This window comes from Ochotona princeps, chromosome 16, assembly GCF_030435755.1.
Source record: "Ochotona princeps isolate mOchPri1 chromosome 16, mOchPri1.hap1, whole genome shotgun sequence".
Classification (NCBI taxonomy): domain Eukaryota; kingdom Metazoa; phylum Chordata; class Mammalia; order Lagomorpha; family Ochotonidae; genus Ochotona; species Ochotona princeps.
This window is the reverse complement of record NC_080847.1, coordinates 20,977,483-20,997,471: the sequence shown is the minus strand read 5'-3', so window position 1 is coordinate 20,997,471 and position 19,989 is coordinate 20,977,483. Positions and strand designations below refer to the sequence as shown.

Genomic DNA, 19,989 nt, shown 5'->3' with positions numbered 1-19,989 from the left:
GGCGCCGGTTCTAATCCCGGCAGCTCCACTTCCCATCCAACTCCCTGCTTGTGGCCTGGGAAAGCAGTCGAGGACAGCCCAATGCTTTGGGACACTGCACCCACGTGGGAGACCCGGAAGAGGTTCCAGGTTCCCGGCATCGGATCGGCGCGCACCGGCCCGTTGCGGCTCACTTGGGGAGTGAATCATCAGACGGAAGATCTTCCTCTCTGTCTCTCCTCCTCTGTGTATATCTGGCTGTAATAAAATGAATAAATCTTTAAAAAAAAAAAAAAAAAAGAAGTGGAGCTGGGCCTTGCACCCAGGTGCCTTGATACAGGACATGGGTATCTTAACCACCAGGCCAGATGTCTACTGCACACAGGTGCTTGCCCACTTCACCTTTTATTTGTATCATTTGCTTGGCTCCTGTAGAAATCTAAAACTGACCACTTCTCCTCCAACCCTTTCCGCCCTGCCCACATGCACAGGATCACGGGGGTGCTTCTTGTCCTCCTGGTTAAGGGATTCCAGCCACATTCTTAGCACCTTTGGAAAACGCCAACTTTGGGAGCAGCTCACATCTGTCCCGGCTCACGGTCAGCTGGACAGGACTCGAGGCTTTCTGCGGTACACCCCCACACCCTCCCCTGCCCCCTGTGAAAGAACAAGCAGACAGTGTTGGGTCTACAGTAATTTTATTGTAACAGAGAAACCAGGCTGCGAGAAGTCTACATGATTAGAGTGGATGGTGGTCAGCTTTCCGAAGGGTCAGGCCTGCGTCCATCTCGCAGCACAGCAAGTCCAGAACATCCCCTTCCCTGTACTACCACGCACCGACCAGCTCGCAATGTCGGACGAGGGACCACACGAGTACAACCAGTGAAGGGAAGAGGTCCAGTCGGCGGAGGCAGCGTCCCCAGAGGAGGCAATGTCACAGTCATCGAGGAGGACGCGGAAGTCAAAGCGCTTCCCTAACTCACCACCGTTCTTCCTTCTTAAATAAACCCAGGTGATGTTCTTTCTTCTTCAATAAACCCTGATCGGATGGGCGTGGTAGTCAATTCATCAGTAGAACAGAATGGAAATCTAGGCTAGTTACAGGGCTTTGTGACTAAAGAACAGAACAGCAGTGATAGGGAGAAGAAACAGTGTTCTTTTTCTTAAAGGCAAGAAACAGTATGATTTATTTTTCTTGCTGCAGCGGTAGCAGACTCACTGGTTTCCACAAAGTACAATTCTTGCAATCAAGGGAGGACGAGCATGAGGCCACCTGACTGACTGTGACTAACTAGCTCTCTCCAAGCCTCTATGAAGCGCTGGCTCTGAAGCTGGCTCCAGAGGAGCCCCTAACACAACACACTGCTCCACTTAAAGCTGCTCAGATGTTGCAATGGCATGACTGACAGGGCTTTTTTGTTTTGTTTTTTTTTGTTTTTTGTTTTTTTTGGTGTTATGACTTTCCTGCACATGTAAACTCTTGGAAAAGCTGAAGACAAAAGGACAGACAGAAAAGTTTGGTTTTAAAGCCACAAGTTCCAGACACCAGCCATAGGTACCTCTGCACTATTTCACTGCATGTTCTTTTCTGAGACACAATTCATCGCTGAGTGCTGCGTTCTGTGGTTGAAATGATCCACCACCATCCACCCTCCCTTTGTGCGAATCTCACAGTAGCAGAGGTTGAGCACGGAAAGGTTGTCTCTGTCTCCTGGCACTGGGGAAGTTACTTGGTGACCTGGTGAATGGCGTGGGCGAGGTAACCCACATTACCAGAGGTGACTCCAGCCACTGAGATGCGCCCATCCTTTGTCATGTAGATGGAGAACTCCTTGGTCAGCCGCTCCACCTGCCGAGGGACAAGAACTTGGCGTTTGCTGGCGGCCAAGGGCATTTTCTCAGTCCTGATATGGCACACTAGCCAGGTTGCTAATGCAGTAAAAATAACAGAAAGTCTATCTTTTCACTTAAGCTCTTTTCCTACAATTTGATATGCTAGGATAGAGCAAAAGAAGAAAGGCTTTTTAAAAGTAGGATGGTGAATTCTGACATGTGATCAAGTGAAAACCAAAATCCTACACTGAGCAGAGAAGCAGGATGGAGCTACAGACCATGGCCTGCTCTCTCGCTTTCTGGAGAGCCAGCAGTGCTCACTGCACCATCAAAACAAGCTCTGCTCTTCAGAAGTGTAGGCTCACAGGGAACACGGTAGGCAAACAGGTAACAACAAACTCTGGATCAACTGGTCAACCATGGAGGAGTTGCAGTCCACTCACCTGCTCAGGCTTTAGACCTGTGAAACAAAACATGCCAATTTGGTCAGTGATGTGCTGCCAGCTGTGGGAGGAGCCCTCCTTCTTGAGATTGGAGACCAGTTGTGTTCGCATGCCGATGATGCGGTCAGCCATGCCCTTAACTTCCTGCAACCTGTGGGGAAAGGCGGAAATGTAGTGCCCTCTGGCCAAGCATGGCAAGTGTGTCAGAATTCATGTTTGTTGCTTTAATCCGTCTAAATTCGTTAGCCCCTGACGGAGTCACCATGTCACTGGGCAGACAAGAAAACTATTTTATTGTATTCTGTTTTGTACATATACTATATTTTGGGACTAGCACTGTGTTGTGGTGGGTAGTCACTGCTGCGGTAGGAGCATCCATCTGGGTTTTGGTTCAAGTCCCAGCTCCCCGTTATTGTGCTTGGGAAAGTAGAGACTTAGCCCCTGGCTGGGGCCCGGCCCAGCCCCTGACCATTGCAGTCATTTGCAGAGTGCACTAGCAGATGGAAGATGTGTCTTTCCCTATCTCTTTCTTTATAACTGTCAAATAAATAAATAAATATTTAAAAACAAACAAAAAAACTATAATATAGTTTTCTCAGGCAACAAAGTAATTAACATACTTAACTGAAGCTAAGGCAAAAGCCATGGGTTACACAATAAAATGCGACATGATTTTTAACAGGGATTGTATAAATTTGCTTGCCTTCACAATGAAGACACTGGCTCCTATGCTCCACGCTAAGGACTGAAACATGGTCCTTACCCCTGAAAGCATCAGTGATGACTGGGAGTGACACCTGTATGCGAGCAACTACGGCACAAGATACCCAGAGCACAAGAGGGCAGAGCTGACTCTGTCTGGAGGCCTGCAGAAGGCAGCTCCTGCACACGGCTCCCTTGGTTCAGAACACAACCTCCCTCTGCTTTAGACTCTACCATTGCCACACCATTCCCACAGCACTGTGGGAAAACTCTTCCTGGCTCCCTTGCCAAGTGGACAATTGTTAAAGACATGTAAAGAGTTTCTATCCTCTATTCTTACATGCTCATTGCTGAGCCATCTCTCTACCAGTCTCCACCATGAGGCCTGGTTCCTAAAGGCACTGAGTGTAAGGCCACTGATGGACTTCTCCCTCAGCAGCACCCAGCTGGCCGTTTCACTGCCCGAGAGCGAAGGTCTGACTCCTCACACCCAGCATGGCGCTCCATGGGAAGCTCAGCTTCTCGGCTGCTTTCTACACCCTTCCTCACCCTCGGGGTTTCTGCTAGAGAAACTGGCTGGGGATTTCTGGACAAGCTCTGCAGGTCTCACGCCTGTGCCTTCTCCCCTGCCCCTCATTTATTTTGGAAACAATAAAAAGTCCTCTCCGCTCTTTAAGGCAATACTCCTACTCCACAGCACTCTTTAGAATCAGGAGTTTTGGCATCAAGAGATGTGTGTGTCATTCTCAGGAGTTCCAAACTCCCCGGGGATGGAGAGCACGCCTCAGACAGCCAGTGATGTCTGTCTACTATTGACTATTAACTGTATGCTGCAATGAAGCCACTATAAAATACCTCATAGTAATAAGAGAACACGGAAATAGAAAAAAAAAACAAAAACCACATAAAAATAATGTTAAGTGGGGCTGGTGTCATGCAGAAGTGGGCAAAGCCATCACTGAGACACCAACACCCCATGTGGGCACCGTTCATGTCCCGGTGGCCCCACTTCTCACCAGCTCCCTGCTTGTCGCCTGGGAAGGCAGTTGAGGACAGCCCAAAGCCCTGGGTCCCTGCACCTGTGAGGGAGACTCAGAAGAAGCTTCTGGGTTCGGATCACCTCAGTTCCACCTGTCACAGCCATCTGAGGAGTGAACCAGTAGATGGTTCTCTTTCCTTCTCTATAAATATGCCTTTCCAACAAAAATACATCCTTTTTTTTTTTTTTTAAAGGAATCTACCTCTGAATTAAGCAGTTACATGGGATAAGCACATAGCAAATCACACCTTCTACTGACACCATGGGTCTTGATGAACTCTGAATTATGCAACCAGGGGCTGGTACACCGTGTTAGGAACCGACGGTAACTGTTTCAGACCAAGAGTCATAGTTTCTACGGCAGCCACTCTGCCACTTCAGCACAAAAGCAGCCATACATAACTCAGAAGTAAATGGGTGTGGCTGTGATTCAATAAAACTGTCCTTTTTTTTTTTAACAATTTATTTTATTTTTATTGGAAAAGCAGATTTTACAGAGAGGAGAGACAAAGATCTTCTGTCCATTGGTTCACTCCCTAGGTGGCTGTCAACGGGTGGAGCTAAGCAGTTCTGAAGCCAGAAGCCAGGAGCATTTTCCGGGTCTCCTATGTGGGTAGAGTACCCCATTGCTTTGGGCCATCCTCGAATGCCTTCCTAGGCCACAAGCAGGAGCTCGATGGGAAGTGGAACAGCTGGGACACAAACCGGCACCTATATGGGATCCTGGCATATGGAAGACCAGGACTTTAGCCACTAGGCTACTGCACTGGGCCCAGTACTGAGTTTTAAAACAATGTATATAACCATAGACAAATAACAATGTTTGTGGTCATGTTGTAAAAATGTTTCCCTATGTGGATTATGGTGACCATAACTTGCAGCACAGCCACTATTTCTGAATCACATGTTCCGTTTACCAGGAGAGATCACCTTGTGTGTCTGACAGTGTGAACAAAACTTCACCGTTCCCTCCTTCCCTCACTCATGCTGGCATCTGGGAGGTGCTACGTGTCTCCAGGGCCAACTAAACACCAGCTATAGAGGGAAAGCAGTGTGCAGGCAGGCAGGGGTGCAGGGCTGGGAAGTCGGGAGCCCTTACCATTGCTTTCGCAAATCTGGTGTAGTCAGGATGGTGGAGGCGATCCGGGCCCCGTTGAGAGGAGGGTTGGAATACATGGGACGGATCAAGATCTTCAACTGCGACTCCACCCTTTTGGCTTCCTCTGCGTCCTTGCAGATGACAGTGAAGGCTCCGACACGCTCACCTGAAAGGACAGAGTGGAGCCTGCCTTCCAGCTCCCCAGTCCACATGCAGAGCAAATCCTAGTTAAATCTGCGGAGGCACAACAGACAGCTGAGGCTTCCAGAGCATCCGTGCGTCTCTCTGTGTTATGTTTATCTTCTCAGTTCACGGATCAGCCACTTTTTGCTTAGAGAAGTGAGAATGTTTTCTTCTATGTCTTTCCAAGGACACAGAAGATGTGGCTGAGAAAATCAGTAAAGTCCACGGTGTAAGCCTTTCTTCTCTGGGGAGGGACGGACATGCACAGTCACACACACCCGACCTCCCTTTCGAGCTCTTTGCCACTGTGGCATTCTCCCCAGCTCTTCTTCAAGCTCAGCAGCACACACACCATGCTGGGGCCTTTAGCTTACCATATAAGCCCATGTTCTTGGCGTATGACTGGCAGAGACAAACGTTAATGCCCTGTTCAATGAAGTGGCGCACAGCCCAGGCGTCCTTGTCACCATCACCACTGGCAAAGCCTTGGTAGGCCATGTCAAAGAATGCAAACAGATTCTTTTTCTGGGAAGGAAGAGGAGACCCCAGCTTCAGGCAGTCTGTCGGGAGAGGCCTGGATGGCTACTGACCCCACGCCCACCTCACACAGAGGTAACACCCTTCTGCCCCAGATGCAGCTGGGAGACGATTTAATTTTCCTAGTTATCAACATACATATTTTTTAAAAAATGTGGGGGATATGACTGCTCAAGAAGATACTCAGAAAAGAAAATATGAATCTCAGTTTGCCCAGAAGGCTGCTTAATGGCACAGGAAGCCCTCTGAAGCTAGCAGTGGTTGGCTTAATTATTTCTGACTCTGTCAAACCCAGGACCAGCAGCACCTATTCTGGGGTTAAAGTAACCATGGCATACGCATGATCAGGGTTGATGGATGGCCTCAGCAGAACCAAATCACCAACTCTTACAAAAAAAGTTGCTTCTTTGAAAGCTGGACAGAGACACACAGAAACCTTCCATCTGCTGCCTCACCCCCACCCCCCAGAAGACTGCAACAGCTGGGAATGGGCTAGACAGAAGCTCAGAATTAAGAACTCCTTCTGGGTTTTTACATGGGTGACAGGGCCCAAGCACTCGGGACATCATGTGCTAGCTTGCCAGGTACACCAACCGGAAGCCAGAACAGAAGCAATCACCCAGGACTCAAAGCGGCATCTGACGTGAGTTGTGGGTGTTGCAAAGGGCAGTTTAATCCACTGTGACACTCATCTTTATATGAAAATTTCTACATTTCTTTTCATTTTACTTGAAAGGCAGAAACACACACACAGAAACAAGTAGTGGACAGAAGGCATCTCTCTTTGTAACCCTGTCTTTCAAATAAATAAGTGACTTTGGGAAAAAAAAAGTGTATAAAAGGATGAACAAGCAGCTAGTGACCAGAACAAGTGTAGGTGTAACAGGAGACACTTGAAGCCAGCCGCCTACTAAACAGGCTCGGCAACAAGTTAGGCCAGAATTCTCAAGATCTGGGCTGAAAAAAAGATGACATTTTTTTTTTTGCACTGCTCATAAATCATTAATTATTATAGTAGAACTGCTAATTATGCAAACAAGTCTTTCATTGGCAGCTTTCCACAGGAGGAAACTTTATGAGGACTCAAGGCTAATTTGCACCATGAAGATTACTAAGCAGTTACTAAGCATCCAAGAATGAGTACTAAACACATTACTGCCCCCCATCGGCTCATCCTCCTCACCTTTACCACTGCTGCTATTTCCTTCCACTGCTCAGGGCGAGGGTCCACGCCCGTGGGATTGTGGGCACAGGCATGCAGGAGGAGGACACTTTGCTCTGGAATTTTCTACGGAGAAGAACAATCAAGACATGCCTTGGCTTGTGGTTTTAAAGCAGAAGATACACCCGACATGACACAAGTCACTATTGTTAGACAAGTATCAAAGACAATCCGAGCTATGGGAATATCTTAAGTCAGACATTAGGACCTTCAGGGAGATGTCTGATGTCTGCCAGGAAGTTTGTTCCTGGCTCCTCACTCGGCCCTCCCACCTGGACGCCCGCACTTACTGAGATGTCCTCCATGGCGCCTGTAAAGTCAAAGCCGCAGGTCTTGGGGTCATAGTACCGATAGCCCTGCAGCTGCATGCCGGCATCCCGGAAGATGGGGGTGTGATTTCCCCAGGATGGTTTGGGCAGAAAGACATCACGGCTGAACTTAAAAAATCTTTGCTGGAAGATGAGAAGAAAAGCAAGAGGAAACTGAAGGCAGGAGAGGCAGAACAAGTTGGCCTATTTTCTGAGAAGACTTTTTCCTCCACCAAAAACTCTGACGCAGCAACAAGACCGCCTGGTTGTGAGAATGCATGTGAACCCCAATTTATTCCTTTGTGCAATGGGTAACCTGTGCCTCCCTCATACAGTTTAGAGAGTTAAAATGCAACAGCTCTTTGTAACAGTGAATAAAGGGATGTCATTACGGCTTCCTTGACTCTCTCCAAAGCATCTTCACTGTTCACAGAATGGGGTAGAGGAGCTCTACGTCTGGGTCCATGGTCACAGACGCACCCAAAAGCCCTGACTGCCCCAAGGGAACTTCCACACTCACCAGGAAACTGGCTCCGATTCTCAAGGCCCCTGTTCCGGAAATGGTCTGCACGGTGACAAACTGGGGGAGAGATGGCCATGGTCAGTGACGTGCAGCTCTCCCTGCACAGGCCCTGCCCCGAGAGGCCCTGCAGCCTGCCGCAGCTCACCAAGAGCATCCCAGGCCGGAAACGCCCGAGAAGGGCATGAGGCTTTAAAATGGCCCACAGAAAGGGATAAAGGAACCATAGGGCATTCAGAGATTTCCTGCTTGTTTTAAAAGGCACTTTAGCCCTTTAAGACTTACTAGGGGTCAAATAGGGGGAGCCCAACCAACAACCTTCTTTGGCATAGTTTGTCTCTGAGAACACTGGCACAATGGAAATAAAAGCCCAGCTGCAGGTCTGGTAACACCACTGGCTACAAACCAAATCACAGCAGAAATGAAAACAACTTTCAAGAGGGCTAACAGGCAGCTGTGTGGATAGCAACCAAACTTCATTCTGCCTGTGACTTAAGATAATCACTATCCTGGGGTCAAGGCACTATGCTTTTCTGGGTTAACAAACTTGATGTGTGAGCTTATCAAAATGATCCAGATTTATTTGGGCTTTTCAGAGTGGGAGGGGGAAAGAGAACAGTCACTCAATTTTTGTAATTTGTTCACGTTATTTCTCCCAGATTTTTCCAAAAAGTCATACAAATACAGTCACTAAAAACTGTTTCTGTTTCACCTGCAAAGAAAGCAAGCCACAAGGCATGTGGAGTGCTTCACACCCTGGAAGTACAGTTTGGCCACAAAAGGGCAGCAGGGTGTGGCCAGGCAACCGGTCCCACTGGACCTTGTTCCCTTCTCGGGTCCCTGATCCTGAGCTGGAAGTTTAGCACCCAGTGTGGGGGCAAATCACAGTCCTAAAACTAGGCAAGCTCAGCATTCCCAAAGCATATTCCTGCAAAACAACATATTCACATAAATACCCACAGTAGAACCAAACCTGTTGGTCCAATGACCAGTACAATTCCAGGATTACCAGAGCAATTTTGAAATTGTGAAATCTTGCTTAATTGTTGTTAGCTTACTATTTAAAGGCATGATTACTTCAAGACAATGTCCATACACTCTTGGCTTCAAGTATTTGAAGTCTGTTGACATTCCAAGTTGGCCCCTGCTCAGCTTACCCGGCCACTTTTCAGCACTTCGCTGTTCTCGCCCAGGGCTAGTTCCGCGGACGCCTTACAGAATTCAGCCAGGCCCCCAATGGGCAGGTATTCCTTGTCCAAACCTTTTGCAGCAATCTGAGCCTCTGCCTAGACAAGGGAAAATACAGCGTTTCACTTTCTTCTCTTTTCCAGAAATTACTATTTAAAACTTCATAAATTACTTTTTGGGAGTAAGCCCTTCTTTTCTATTTCAAATTAATGTTCAAGAAAGACAAACAGAATACTTGGATTTAATATCACAGAGCAACAACAAACCCGTCATTTTTTTCTCTCTTTAAAAAAAGACCTATCCAAAAACTGGTTCATTCCCAAATGGAAAAAGATCTATCCACCCACTGGTTAACTCCCAAATGGCTGCAATGGCCGGAGCTGAGTCAATTTTATCTCAGGAGCTTCTTCCAGGTCTCCCACACGAGTGCAGGTCCCCAGGCTTTGGGCTGTCCTCAACTGCTTTTCCAGCTCCCACAAGCAGGGAGCTGGATGGGAAATAGAGCAGCAGGGACATGATGCACTTCCCATACAGCTAACATAAAATGGCATTTGTGGAATGCACAGGCACAAGGTTTAAGAACAACACCTAAAGCAGATGTAAGATGATAAGACCAAATGCACAGAGGCAGTTCAATGTTTACGTCAGGCCAAGAACTTCAGAGGGTAGCAGTAATGGCCACCTATCACGTTTTGGAGGCAGAGGCCTGGCTGTCCCTCATTGGCTGCATGGCTCTGGGCACGCAGCTTGTTTAGTCTTCTTGAGTCCCAGACCCCTCACCTGTTAGATGGAGAGCCACTGTTTCTGAGCGCTAGTGAGGTAAGCATGATAGCGCCGGGTTATGTTCTGGCCTGCAATAATAGCTAACAGTATCTGAGTAACTTCATAGTTCAGTGGAGATAAAGGACAGGAAGTGCCTGAGGACGACGGTTTATAAAGGCAATCAAGAGGGGAGAAATGGAAATGACACTAAGCTTCATCCATAAAGGACTACTCCTCCAAGAAACACTGTTTAAATCTTGGTCCTATTGTATAGCCTCAGAATTAAACATGACACCACCCCTCTTTATAGATGGTCACAGACCTACAGAAAATTCAGTCTTAGAAATGACCATGTAGTTGCAACTTCACTTAAAAATTGGAGCAGTCGGGACTTGAGCCTGGTACATTATAGGACGGTGGTGTTCCAAGGGGTGAGACCTCAACTGCGGTGTCAAACACCCCTCCCCGAAGCTTTCATTCTTACAGCCAGGACATGACCATTCTCTCGGTCCCTCTCTGGGAGCTGCCTTCAGGCTGTTCGTGTCCCTGACTCGGCAGGCTTACCTTCCGCACGCTGGGAAGCACATAAGGCTTCCCGTTATCATCCCGGTAGGCACCAACGCCCAGATTCATCTTTTTGCTGTTTGTGTCTCTCTTGTAGGCTTCTGTAACTCCCAGGATGGGATCTGGGGGGCCCATCTCCACATGAGCCCACCAGGAGCTGAAATGAGAATTACACCTGCTACATTCTCAAGGTCAGGGATGGTTCTGAGTAGCCAGAGGTACACTCAGACAAATATTGGTTTACTACACACAGTGTATAGCAACAGAAGCTACTTTGTTTAAATAGCTAATGATACTAGAATCAATGACAGAGAAATCCAAGTGAATATTTTTGTTTTTCAAGGAAAAAGACACAGAGCATTGTCACACAGCAGTAGTTCTGAAGTTTCGGTTTGAGGGCCCTTTCCAACTCTTCAGCAGTACTGGGGAACCTAAAAGAGCCTTTACTTAACTAGTGTGACTATTGGTATTTATGATGTTAGAAATGGAAACACAATATTTACTTATTTGAAAGCATCAACCTAGAAACACATAGAAAGCACTCACAAATAACATCCAAAATTTATCATGAAAATCCTTTTGACCTTGCAACCATGCAGACTTTCTGAGAGACAACTTCTACTGTACAAAGTGTCAGTTTGTTCCAAATGTGACAGAGTGCAGGCAGGCAAACACAGAAAGCACACTGTGTCTTGGGTTTACAGAAACAGAACAGAATTTGGACAGAAGCTATGGTATATCAACATTTCAACAAAGTTTGCTGAACCTTGATGGGTTAGTTTCCTCGGTTTAGCCATTAACCAGTGACCTAACTTGCAACACAAAACCATTTCCCCCCACTCTTTCTGGGCAGTTTAGATACTGGAGATTCTGTTTTTATTAGAAAACTTGTCTATGTTTTATGTGAATTATCAAAAGATTTATTTATCTGAAAGACAAAAAAGCGACAGACAAGAAATATACAAAGAGATCTGATTTACTTCCTAAATGACCACAGAAGCCAGGGCTGGGCCAGGTGCCAGAAACTCCACCTGGCTTACACATGTGCGGTAGGGACTCAAACACTTGGACCATCCTCCACTGCCTCCCAGGTGCACTGTAGGGAGCCAGGACAGGAGAGCATCAGTCTAGGCAGCTGTACTACAACACCCACCCATCTTAACTATTGAACCCAAACCAAAAAACCGTTTCTCACATACGAAAGAGCCAAGGGTTCTTGCATTTGTATGTTTAATTTTATGCTTTGCTGACATTTGAACTAAAGAGGTAATCAATGATGATTTCTCTGAGGTACTCCCATTCCTAGCTTCATCAAGTGACCAAATATTTATCTTTTTAATCTTGGACTTCTAAGATTGGATCTGAAATACAGAAAACACAACTTGGCTTTTATTTTTAAATTTCCTAGTGGTACTTTAGAAAGTACTGTCCCTTCTTCCCATATAGAGCTTCCTGCCAGAATGGATACATTAATGTATCAAACTGAGGCCCTCACTCCCAATAAAAACTATTCTTATGGGGAAAAAGGAAGACTATTCTACCCCCTTTCTTTGGGGTAAATAAGCAAGAAGCTTTTCTTTCTCCCCTAAATATGAGAGGAGGGAGGGGGAGAGGAAGAGGGCAGGAGGCAGAGCAGGGAAGAGGCAAACACCCTTCTGTCCGTTGTTGACTACCCACACCAGGAACGGAACTTGGGTCTTCCTGAGCTGGCCTGGCGTGAGCACTCTGCTTGAGCCACCCCTGCTGCTGCCTGCCAGGGCCTGTGTCAGCAGGAACCTGAGGCAGGGGCGGGAGGCAGGCACCGCTCCTACAAGCACAAGGGTTTTATTGTTTTAAAGGCTTATTTATTTTGAGGTAACTCTCTGGCCAGAGGCATCGGCATCTGGACCCACCAGCCATGTGGCTGTGGCTGGGGGTACCCGTGCTGGCCCAGGCCTCCTGCTGGGGATCCTGGCTCCCATCCACCGCTGCCAGGCAGGGACAGGATCCTGGGCTTTTGGGGGTCTGGAACAACTGCCTAGGGACACCAATGGATACGGTCACTGAGGAATGAATTCTGAGGGACACCCAACACACGGCCACTGTACTTGCAGGTAAGCGAGGGAACTGAGACCTGGTGGTTTGGGGCGGAGACTTGAAAATCTTTATGGGTCAGACTGATGCATCAGTCCACATGGAAATCCTGGGTCGGGCTTGTTAGCGTGGAATACGGCTTACTACTACATGTCAGCACATACACAAGCCATGCCTGGGAGCCTGTATGACAGTGCTGGGTCACATTAGATTGGGCCATGACACCAACTAGCACACGAGAACCAGGTCCAGGAGTGGATCCTGTGGGGGATATGTGAGCCCAACCCTATGGAACTACGAGTCCCGCTGGTTAGCTTGGAAGTTGGAATGATGGGCGTGAACATGGAACTCACCGACGTTCACTGGTACTGGGGCTGGGAACAAGCGGGGCAGGACCAGGCTGCAGCACCTGCATGAGCACCCTAAAACGGTGTGGGGCAGGCTGGGCTGCACCAGCTCATACATAGGCCAGGACGGATGGGGCAGGCCATGTCAGGTAAGACAAGCACCCGCTGGCATGCGTGAGATTGGGGTCTGGGAGCGGCCCAAGTACGGGAACCTGGGAAACTTCCCTAGTGGGTCACAGCTCCTGCCAATGAGCACGTGGTCCAGGCCTGGATGCTGGGCAGGCTAGCTCCATCTGTCGGTAAGTATGTGAATTGGTTTTAGAAGTGGTTGGAGTGGGCAGGCAAACCATAGCCTACTGGCAAGTGTAGAAACCAAGATAGAGTTCAGGTTATGCTGGGCCAGGGTGCAGCACCTGCCAGTGAGAGTTGGGATTAGGGGCCAGCCAGGCCAGGCCAGGCTGCAGCATCTGAAGGCAAAGGTCAACACAGGGGAGAGGCAATGCCAAGCTAGGTCAGAGCAACCACTGGCACGCATGGGATCTGTGGCTGGGATCACGCCTGGTTGGGGAACTAAGGGGACGCCCTGGCTGGGTTGTGGGTCCCACTGGTGAGCGTGGGGGCCAAAGTGAGGGCTGTGGTTTAGTCTGGACATGGATTCAGTCTCCCTCAGCTGGGTGTGGACATGGTCTGGGGTGTGCAAGACTGGGCTAGACTCTAGTACCCACAGCACCTTGTGAGAAACAGGAAGGGTGTAGCATGGACTGGGCTAGGTCTCTGTCCCTGCTGAGCCAAGCATGCGCTGTGTCTGGGTATGGACCAGGCTTGGCTGGATTGTAGCACCCAACAATAACCGGAATGGGTGAGGGCTGGTTAGGAAAGGCTAGGACAGGAGGTGGACTAAGTAGGACAGACCCACGGACCCACCAGAGTACACGATATCTGGCATGGGGAGAAGGTTCTGATGGAGGAGCTTGGCAACTCCGGTCGGCACACAGTTCCTGCAGAAGAGCACAAAAATCAAGAAAGAGAACAGTCCAGACCAGGCCAGGTTATGGTACCCAGGAGCTTATGTTTGGCTCAGGTCTGGGGCAAGCCCAGTCTGCTACAACTAGGCTTCAGCTCCCACTGGATTGCATGGGGGACAAGTGAGCGGTAGGCAGGATTGGGCTGGACTGCAACACACATTAGTTTGCATAGAAGTCAAGACTGCGGCCCGGCATGATAGCCTAGTGGCTAAAGTTCTCACATTATGTGCACTGGGATCCCATATGGGCGCCGGTTCTCATCCCAGGAGCCCGCCCCCTTCCATCTAGCTCCCTGCCTGTGGCCTGGGAAAGCAGTCGAGGACGACCCAAAGCCTTGGGATCCTGCATCTGTGTGGGAGGCGTAGAGGAAGTTCCTGGCTCCTGGCTTCGGATCAGCGCAGCACAGGCCATTGCAGCCACTTGGGGAGTGAATCATTGGATGGAAGATCCTCCTCTGTCTTTCCTTCTCTCTGTATATCTTTCCAATAAAAAGACATACATCTTTTTTTTTGTTTTAAAGATTTATGTATTTTTATTGGAAACACAGATGTACAGAGAGCAGGAGAGACAGAGAGGAAGACCTTCCGTCAGATGATTCACTCCCCAAGAAGCCACAATGGCCTGTGCTGCGCTGATCCGAAGCCAGGAGCCAGGAACTTCCTCTACGCCTCCCACACAGATGCACGATCCCAAGGCTTTGGGTCGTCCTCGACTGCTTTCCCAGGCCACAAGCATGGAGCTGGAAGGGAAGTGGCACTGCTGGAATTAGACTCTGCGCCCACAAGGGATCCCGGGGTGTTCAAGGCGAGGACCTTAACCATTATGCTATCATGCCGGGCCCAAAAATACATAAACCTTAAAAAAAAAAAAAGAGAGAGACAGAGAACCTGCTAGGTAGAGGGAGTATGAAGATGGAGAGAAGGGGCCTTGACTACCAGATCAGAGCAGGCGTGAGCAGCAGGGATCTGCCAGGCATGCAGGTGCAGAGGAGGGAGGGGACGACTCATGGGGATAACGACAGGGCCAGGGCACTGAGGGAGGGGATGACTCACGGGGACAAAGGCAGGGCCAGGGTACAGGCATATTTATGGGAGCGCCGAGCAGTTTGGCAAAGAGGGTGAAAGTGCAGAGTTAGGAACACTTCCAGGAGGACAGACCTATGAGCTGAACATCAAGGGTGAAAGGAGGGGAAGCTGGGCATTCCAGGGAGAAGCTTAAGAATGAAAAAAGAGGGCTCCACGTGATAGCTCCATTAGCTAATCCTCCCCTTGCAGGCGCAGGGAGGGCGCTGGTTCATGTCCTGGCTACTCCACTTCCTTGTTGTAGCCTGGGAAAGCAGCAAAGGATGGCCCAAAGCCTCGAGACCCTGCACCCACATGGGAGGATGGAGGATCCCATGGAGGTAGAGGATTGAGTCATTATGCTGGCCCCCAAACTGCATTTTTAAAAAAATTATTTTTGTTCGAAAGGCAGAATTACAGAGAGAAGGAGAGACAGAAACATCTTCCACACACTGGTTCAATCCCTCAAAAGACTTTGCAATGGCTAGAGCTGAGCTAGCAGCCAGGAGCCTCTTCCGACTTTCCCATCTGGGTACAGGTGCCCAAGAGTTTGGGCCATCGTCTGTAGCTTTCCCAGGCTTGGACTGAAAATGGAGCAGCTGGGGCCTGGTGCAGTAGCCTTGTGGCTGAAGTCCTTGCCTTGCATGCACCAGGATCCCATATGGGAGCAGGTTCACATTCTGGCGGCCCTGCTTCCGATCCAGCTCCCTGCTTGTGGCCTGGGAGAGCAGTCGAGGATGGCCCAAAGCCTTGGGACCCTGCACCTGTGTGGGAGACCTACAGGAAGCTCCTGGCTCCGGATCAGCTCAGTTCCAGCTATTGCAGCCACTTAGGGAGTGAATCAGTGGGCAGAAGATCTTCCTCTCTATATGCCTGGCTTTCCAATAAAAATAGATAAATAAATGATTATAAATATAATAGTTATATATTTATATTGTTATTATCTAATACACACACACACACACACAAAAGGAGCAGCTGGAACACAAACTGGCATCCATATGGGATGCTGGACTACAGGTGGAGGATTAGCATGCTGAGCCACCCTGATGGCCCCCCCAAAACTGTATTTTAAATACTCTAAGTATAGGAACAGGGGTGCTTAATTCGATTAGTCCTACATGAGCAACCACATTTCAAGTCATCAATGGCCTTTCTTATTCTCTTCCTTAAAATGGTACAGAAACACACTGTAAGTACCCGATGCTTTACAGGCATAGCTTTAGAGGAAAGCAAGAGTTACTCCGGGGGCAAAACTGACGCTGATAACCTGTGACCTACACAGGGACTCCTATCACTGTACTTTGAACGTAAGTACAAAGCTTCAACATTGAGCAATATTGACCAACCAACCAAAAGATGCTCAGTACAAAACATTCAGATAAGCATTTACAGGTCAAATGCCTCACAATTTCCAGGAGGCTTAAGCCTACCCAGTGTTGTGCAGTTTTCAAAATTCTTTTCCATCACATCTTTTTACGTTAAAATGAGAAAAAAGGAAGTCGGTTGCCTTGTTCATGATTTTAGAGCTCAAGATAGCAGGGACAACACTCTCAGCTATTGGTCACTGCACCACTACTGCACACTGTCTCGTGCCAGCCCTCATTTTGCTAATCATCAGGATAACATAATTTTAAAAAGAGACAAGTATGGGCCCAGTGTGGTGGCCTAGTAGCTAAAGTCCTCGCCTTGAATACGCCGGGATCCCATATGGGCACTGGTTCTAATCCCGGCAGCTCTGCTTCCCATCCAGCTCCCTGCCTGTGGCCTGCAAAGGCAGCTGAGGATGGCCCAAAGCCTTGGGACCCTGCACCCGCGTGGGAGACCCAGAAGAGCTCCTGGCTCCTGGCTTCAGATTAGTGGCAGCACCAGCCATTGTGATCACTTAGGGAGTGAATCATTAGACAAAAGATCTTCCTCTCTGTCTCTCCTCCTCCTTACGTATCTGACTTTGCAATAAAAATAAATAAATATTTTAAAAAAGAGAAAGAGATGAGTATAAGTCAAAATACATCAGCACATTTTTCTCTTTCTGTATTGACCTCTGACCATGCCTAATCTCACATTACGATGCTTTTAAAGCACAGGTCAACAAGATAATTCAATGCCCATTTTAGAATAAGCATCTGAATTTAAACAGAGTTCTATTTAAATGAGTTATGCATGAAAATTAGGTATTTCATTGGCTAAACCTCAGTTCCTTAGGACACCAAATGCCAGTGTTATTGTATTGAAATGAACCACACACACGTCAAAGAAACTTCAATGGGTTGAGTTTAAAAGTTTCTCACTTTTCCCAGCTGACTCTGAGTACAGATTACTTCCAGGGGCTTGGCATGATGGGTAAATTGGTTAATTCTGCACTCCAAGCACCAGGATCCTTTTTGGACAATGGACTGTGTCCAACTGACTGCTCAACTTTCCACGCAGGCCCCTCCCTGTTATGGACTGGGAAAGCAGTGGAGGACGGTACAAGTCCACGGACCCTTGTTCCCTTATGGGAGACTTAGAAGAGCCTCTTGGTTCCTGGTTTCAGATCAGCTCAGTTTTGGCCACTGCAGTCATTTGGGCAGTGAAACAGATGATGGAAGATCTTTCTCTCTGCCTCTCTTCCTCTCTGTAAATCTGCCCTTCCAATAAAAATAGATGAATCTTAAAAAAAAAAAAATACTTCCACAATGGATGGAGTGAAAGTTCTTATTGGAAAGGCAGACTAGATGACCAGAGAAAGAGAGACAAAGGTCTTCTATCTACTGGTTCACTCCCCAGATGGTGCTGTCATCCAACCAAGTGGCAGTGTTTAAACCCCAAACAGTAGGTAGGTACTGATGTTATCTTTTTTTTTTTTAAGATTTATTTATTTTTATTGCAAAGTCAGATATATAAGAGAGGAGGAGAGACACAGAGGAAGATCTTCCATCCGATGATTCACTCCTCAAGTGAGCTGCAATAGCCGGAGCTGAGCCGATCCGAAGCCAGGAACCAGGAGCTCTTCTGGGTCTCCCAGGTGGGTGCAGGGTCCCAAGGCTTCCGGCTTTCTCAGTCCACAGGCAGGGAGCTGGATGGGAAGTGGAGCTAGGACTCCAACTGGGGCACCAGCACCACAGGGGGCGGCTTACCGTGCATGTCTCAGCAACAGCCTTGTACTTTTTGGCCTAAGACACAGCATTAAAATATCCTGGTTTTGTTGCTAAGTTAAAAGTCGGCGCTTAATATAAACCTACATGTCTGGCACTGTTGTTCATTGCTAAGACACAAAAGTAAGGTCTCTGCTCTCCTCAAACTTACATTCTAATGGGGAAAAGACAGGAAAAAGTAAATGAGTCAGTCCCAAAGAATGTCTTAAGGTCACACCCTGCAGGGATTTTCACTAAGCTCTTGAGCTGACTGACGCCCCCCACCCCCCAAGCCAAATCCCTTGAACAAGGAATTACTTGAAGATTATCACAGCGGGGAACATACTCTCTCTGGCCCGTACTGTTAGGGACCCCTGTTTTGTCCTTCACCTTGGCTGCTGCTGGCAGAACTCTGAGGCCCACTAGGTTGGCAGGTTTAAAGAGCACGTACCATGTGCCAGGCAGGACCCAAATCGGGGAGAGAAGAAAGTGTGAAAGCCTAGGCGAAACCCTACTGCCCCAGCCAGCCGGCGCCGGCAGAGGACAGGCTGTTCTGCGGGCCTAGAGCAAAGGCCAGCGCGAAAGGGCTGCCTGGAGAGGGGGTGGCAGTTTTAAAACTTGGTTGGTTCCTCACCAGATGAACGAGGCTGACCCGAGGCTGCCCCCACTCCGATCCCCCGGAAAGTTAATCCCCTGGCTCAGGTTTCCACCGGAAAGAACTCTGTGCTCTTTTTTAAAAAAATTTCCCTTTTGCATCCCCCATCACAGTGCCAAATGACACCTGTGCTCTGGGCACCAAGCCTGTCCTTCCCACAGGCTTGTTCGAGCCTCTAGGGCCGACAACTGGACCAACGCCTGGCTCTGAGAAACGAAGGTTAAGAAAGATCTAGTGAATGAAAGAGAACAGAGAGGGATGGAGAGAGGAAGAGTTCCCTCCAGTGGGACCACTCGGGGCTTCAAAAAATGAAAAAAAAAAAAAAAAAAAAGCATGAAGTTCAAGACAGCTGGACCTCCTCCCCGAAGGCAGGCCAGACAGGGTCTCCGGTGGTGGTGGGGGGTGGTCACCGCGGACTCGGGCTGTGACATGGCCAGAGGATGCCGCACGCCAAGGTCATGGGATGCAGCGTGGAGGGCGAGGCCTGAGCGCGGGTTGCGGCCCAGCCGAGGTTGCAGCCGCCCTGGGGAGGCCACGACAGGTGCGCACACCACCCTCCACCCCGATGGCCTGTCAAGGACACACGCGTCCACCCCGGCCTGCCCCCCCAGCACCTCGGCCAATCGGCGCGAGCCTGGCACTGGGGCCGCCGCCCGCGTGCTCTCCCCTCACCCCCCGTCCTCTCCAGACCCCAGAACGGGTGGGGAGCCTTGGTGCTGCCCACCTCCCTCCCCGCCTCTCCTGAGGGGCCCGGCTCGGGGAAGGATGTGGGGCTCTGAGGGTCCCTGGGAGGCGCTCAGGCCGCTCAATCCCTCGGCCGCACGGCGCAGGGCAGCCGGGCAGGGGGACGGCGGCCACAGTGCGCGCGCTGGGGGTCGGCAGCACGTCCTGGCGCAGCCAGAGCCGTCGTTCTCGGCTTACCTGGCTCTGGCAGAGGCTGTGGCGGCGAGGCCTGGGTGGAAGGCGGAGGACAGCGCGGAGAGGGCGCGAGCCGAGTGCAGCAGGGCCATGGTGGGCAGCGGCGGCAGCAGGTCGGCGCGGAGGGCGAGCGGCGGCACACACGGCGAGGCACAGGCGCACGGCGAGGCACGGCGACGTCCCCCTCGCCGGCCTAGAGCGGCCAGCGCCGGGCTGCAGCCGCGTCACAGCGGCTCCTGGCGGCCGGCGGTGAGGCCTGCGCGCAGGTCTGGGAGAACAGGAGGGCGCGGTTCCCCACAGGCCCGGGGCCGTGAGTGGGGGTCGCTGGACACGCTGCGTTCCTTCAGTCATGCCGGCCGCCTCCCCGAGAGACGGCTGGCGTGATGCCGGTTTGAAAGAAGGGGTAGGAAAAGTT

The 19,989-nt window shown here is 49.5% G+C and overlaps 1 protein-coding gene across 1 annotated transcript; it reads right to left on the bottom strand.

Annotated features, from left to right (window-relative positions):
• Positions 1–1,229: 1,229 nt before the first annotated feature.
• Positions 1,230–19,767, bottom strand: GOT2 (glutamic-oxaloacetic transaminase 2). Its single transcript, XM_004583906.4, has 10 exons — positions 19,578–19,767; positions 10,380–10,536; positions 9,023–9,151; positions 7,866–7,925; positions 7,328–7,489; positions 6,999–7,103; positions 5,653–5,803; positions 5,096–5,261; positions 2,256–2,406; positions 1,230–1,828 (listed from the first exon to the last, which is right to left on the bottom strand). Exons 1-10 carry the CDS (start codon positions 19,664–19,666, stop codon positions 1,706–1,708), a joined length of 1,293 nt encoding a protein of 430 aa, XP_004583963.2. The 5' UTR covers positions 19,667–19,767; the 3' UTR covers positions 1,230–1,705.
• Between the last annotated feature and the right edge of the window lie 222 nt (positions 19,768–19,989).